Genomic DNA, 4,003 nt, shown 5'->3' with positions numbered 1-4,003 from the left:
CCAATTCTTTATCCAGAGTTTTCCGAACATTAATAGTACGTACAACACCAATTTTTACAATTGATGTTTTGATTTGTTGAAGTCAAACGCAGTGATCTGTGATAAACTATTGATCTAAGGGACTGGAAGACAACCCGTGCTTTGATGATATCAACATTTTAACTCGATTTCTTTTGATTTTTTTGTTTTCAACTTTACGAGTTTGGGGTCTAATTTGTGCAAGCGTGACAGATACTGTCTCTTTAGAAATCATTAAACGTCCTCAGATTTAAAAAAAAAGACACACTTCGATCGGTTTCGGGATCTTTCACCCCATTTCCTAAAAGAATGTAATTGTGGCCCAATAACTTAAAGCAACAGCTAATTCCATTGAAGAGACAACGACGTCACTTTTTTTTCAGAAATAAAGCTCAACGTGTAAGAATTGTATGGGCAAGTTCATAAAAAATACAAATATTTAAACTGTGCTGCAATAGGCAAGTTGACGTAGCCGTATAAAATGCAAATATTCGTAAGTCGGACAACTGAATGTTATGTCGATTTCGCTCTAACGCCCGGACAGTTTAAATCTGCTTTTACAGTAGTTCTCCGGGAACGATCTAAAGTCTGTTATAGTTTTCAGCGGAGTGTCGGAACCCTTCGACTTTTGTATAGTAAGAGGGGTGATTTATGTATGTGCTGGAACAGTTGATCTGCCCACTGGGGTTATATTGTCGGAGTGATGTGAACTGTCCAGAAGAAATTATTCCAAAGGGGCCCATTGTCTCATTACTTACGGAGGAGGCAGGGATAGGGAAGCGACCAGAGGTGACATACGCTTGGTTACTGGCCACACAGTAAGTAGATGGATCCACTTGGAGATGTGAATTAGACTTGGTGTAGGGGTAGGAATCGGCGCTAGAATTTCTGGGAAGCATTGGTCCGTTGCAGGCTTGATGGTGGTAGGAACTCACTCCAAGATTGGCATAACCAGGACTCAACTCGGAAGGAAACGGGCTGGTGGTGTGGTGGGTCAGATCTGTCCCAGGACTGTGGTGCTCTGTCAGATTGCTGAAATTGTACACCCGGGGCTGGCTGTTGGTGAAGGCGGAGGTTGAGGTTGGGTAATGGCCTGTGGGGTAGGTCGGGAGACTTGGGGCATAGTTGGAGTTGATACCCACGTTGGCATATACCGGTCTTGAGTAAGGTCTGCTTGCTTCTATCGGGGCGAAGACGTTGGATTCTTGTATGTAGGCAGGGTACGTGGAAATATCCGACCTCTTGAATCTCTTACGCCTTCGCAAGAAACTGCCACTCTCGAACATGTCATCGGCGGCTGGGTCCAGTGTCCAATAGTTTCCCTTCCCAGGTCGTCCTGGCTCCCTGGGAACTTTGACGAAACAGTCATTGAGGGTAAGATTGTGCCTGATGGAGTTCTGCCATTTCTTGGAGTTCTCCCGGTAGAATGGGAATCGTTCCGTGATGAACCTGTAGATCCCGCCCAAGGTGAGCTTTCTGTCCAGAGAATTGGCGATCGCCATGGCGATAAGGGCGATGTAGCTGTAAGGAGGTTTGCCCCGTTGGAGAGGCCGCTTGCGCCGCCTTCCGCGATGAAGCTCCGCATGGCTTTGTGCCACCGGCTCCTTCTCCACCTTCACTTCCAGCTGACTCCTATTCCACACACAGCACGGGGCTTCGGAAGGCGGCCGCTGGCTCTCGGCAGTCATTCCTGCAACATCAAGCCAGTCGCATTGGCAGAGGACAGTTTGAAGCCCCCGATCTCCCCTCCGGACAGGAGAGGACACCTTCCCTCCTGACTCCTGAGCAGCGAGTCTCTTGTCGTGACGTGCGCTCTTCTTGCAGGCACCAGTCAGTCACTCCCACTGCAGGACAGCGCTCTCTATTTAAATAGGCGCATTCCCCACACATGCCGAGTCAAGGAAGGTGCCGTGAAGTTTACAGATTGTGGCATTTAAGCATTAACCCTAAAAAAATAAAATTTCCGTAAGATGTCCTCTACAGCTGCCCGCTACAATCTTATCGAGACCAAAGAGACTGCAGACGCTGGAATCTGGAACAACAAACAATCTGCTGGAGGAACTCAGCGGGTCGGGCAGCATCTGTGGGGGGGGGGGGGGGGGGGGGGGGAGGGGGGGAACAACTCCTTTCCCCCCACAGATGCTGCTCGACCCACTGAGTTCCTCCAGCAGATTGTTGCTCCCACGATCTTATAACTGGCATCCGGCCGACTAGTTGGCTTCACGTTGTTGGCGTTTCCTTGCTGTTTAATATATTAAAAGAAAACTTACAATTTCGAAACACCCGTCTCTGTCTCGGAGTCAATGAATTACTTTCTGAAGAATGGTCACTCTTGTAGCAAAGGAAACGTAGTGGTCAACAATATGACGATGCAAAGATGATTTGTTTATTAGTGATGTTGCTTGAGGATAAATATTGACGCCCGTGCACTGGGTAGAATAGCCTTCTGGAAGGGCTATACCTTCGATCCAGCAGAACGTCAGTCTACATTTTTGCACTCAACCCTCCAGAGTGAAACTTGTATTTAGCATCCTTGGAACAATTACAGAGTTTGCCAGGTATGGTTTAAATATTTGTATGTATAAAAAAGATAGACAACGGATGAAAGCAGGTGGTACCAATTGGACAGTTCCTTCAACGAGTTCCCACTGACCGGATGGATGAAGAGCCTCCCTCTGTCTTTGTAATTCAACTGTATCTTCGAAAAGAAAACTCGCATTTATCGCTGCTCTTAGTACTGTGTTCATTCTTACATTAGTTAAAATAGATACCTCTAAAAAAAACTTTGGGTAGATGGGGACAATTGGATTTATTTACAGGGCAATTCAAATAATTAAAAGTCAAAGTCAAGATCGAGTTTATTGTCATATGCACAAGTACATGTATGCACAGGTGCAATGAAAAACTTGCTTGCAGCAGCATCACAGGTGCATAGCATCAGATAAGCAACATTCACAAGAAAAAAACATAAATTAAACATAAATTACACTCAATTTTTACAAGAAAGAACACAATTAGCACAAAAAAACAAAGTCCATTTTAGTGCAAGGTGATCAAAGTGGCCAGAGTGTTGCTAGACTGAGAGCGTGATTATGGTTGTGCTGGTTGGTTCAAGAACCAAATGGCTGAAGTGAAGTAACTGTTCTTGAACCTGTTGGTGTGGGACTTCAGGCTTTTGTACCTCCTGCCCGATGGTAGCTGTGTATTGAGACACCTTTCCTAAAAAAAACAATGTAGGTTAAATGTTGAAATATTGTCCAGTGATAAAGCATTTAGTGCAATAGGTTACTTAACCACATTTGCAGTTCTGAAACCTTAGGAAAGTTAATAGCTCTCGATAATGAAAAGGCTTCACCGTTATTGCAACTCCCAATGTAAGACCCGTCCCCTCCCGTACTTCAGTGATGTCAGTGATAGCTTGGAGCTTGACCTTCAAGCAAATAGAATATTGCGAGTAGTATATTAAAGTGCAAAGGTCCTCCGCCAATCGGTCTCCAAGCTTTTTATTTCAATAATAAACCTTATTCATAAAAATATTTACAGTACAGGAAGTAGAATACAATCAGTAAATGCTTCCTTTACATTCATTGTGTTATCAAACCAACACATTAACTGCGTCATCAAATCAATACATTCTATTTGCATTGTACCGATTCCACTTATGTTTCCTTTTTAAATAATACATCCATGGTTTGATCTGCCTCCACTGTGCAACACTATCTTCTGACCACAAAGGTTCAAGGTAGGACCCTGGAAAATGTGAACCACTTCCCATATCTCAGGAACTATCTCTCAGTGAAGGCAGAGATTGGTAATGAAATTTGCCACTGACGATCAAAACCCCAGACTTGGCACCAAACTCATGGTCTTTCAGCAGCAGTTATCCCAATCCTCCTACATACTTCTGAGACCTGGACTACCTGCATCAGACACTGAAGACAATAAGAATATATCACTTGTTTCCCCTCGAATTCACTGGAAGGAC

At 44.4% G+C, this 4,003-nt stretch overlaps 1 protein-coding gene across 1 annotated transcript; it reads right to left on the bottom strand.

The window, feature by feature from the left end:
• Positions 1-265: 265 nt before the first annotated feature.
• Positions 266-1,766, bottom strand: LOC127572674 (forkhead box protein E1-like). The gene has a single exon (XM_052020183.1). It carries the CDS (start codon positions 1,704-1,706, stop codon positions 600-602), a length of 1,107 nt encoding a protein of 368 aa, XP_051876143.1. The 5' UTR covers positions 1,707-1,766; the 3' UTR covers positions 266-599.
• Between the last annotated feature and the right edge of the window lie 2,237 nt (positions 1,767-4,003).

The sequence above is a fragment of the Pristis pectinata genome, chromosome 7, assembly GCF_009764475.1.
Source record: "Pristis pectinata isolate sPriPec2 chromosome 7, sPriPec2.1.pri, whole genome shotgun sequence".
NCBI lineage: Eukaryota > Metazoa > Chordata > Chondrichthyes > Rhinopristiformes > Pristidae > Pristis > Pristis pectinata.
Note: the sequence above shows the minus strand (reverse complement) of the source record. Positions and strands in the feature narration are given on the sequence as shown.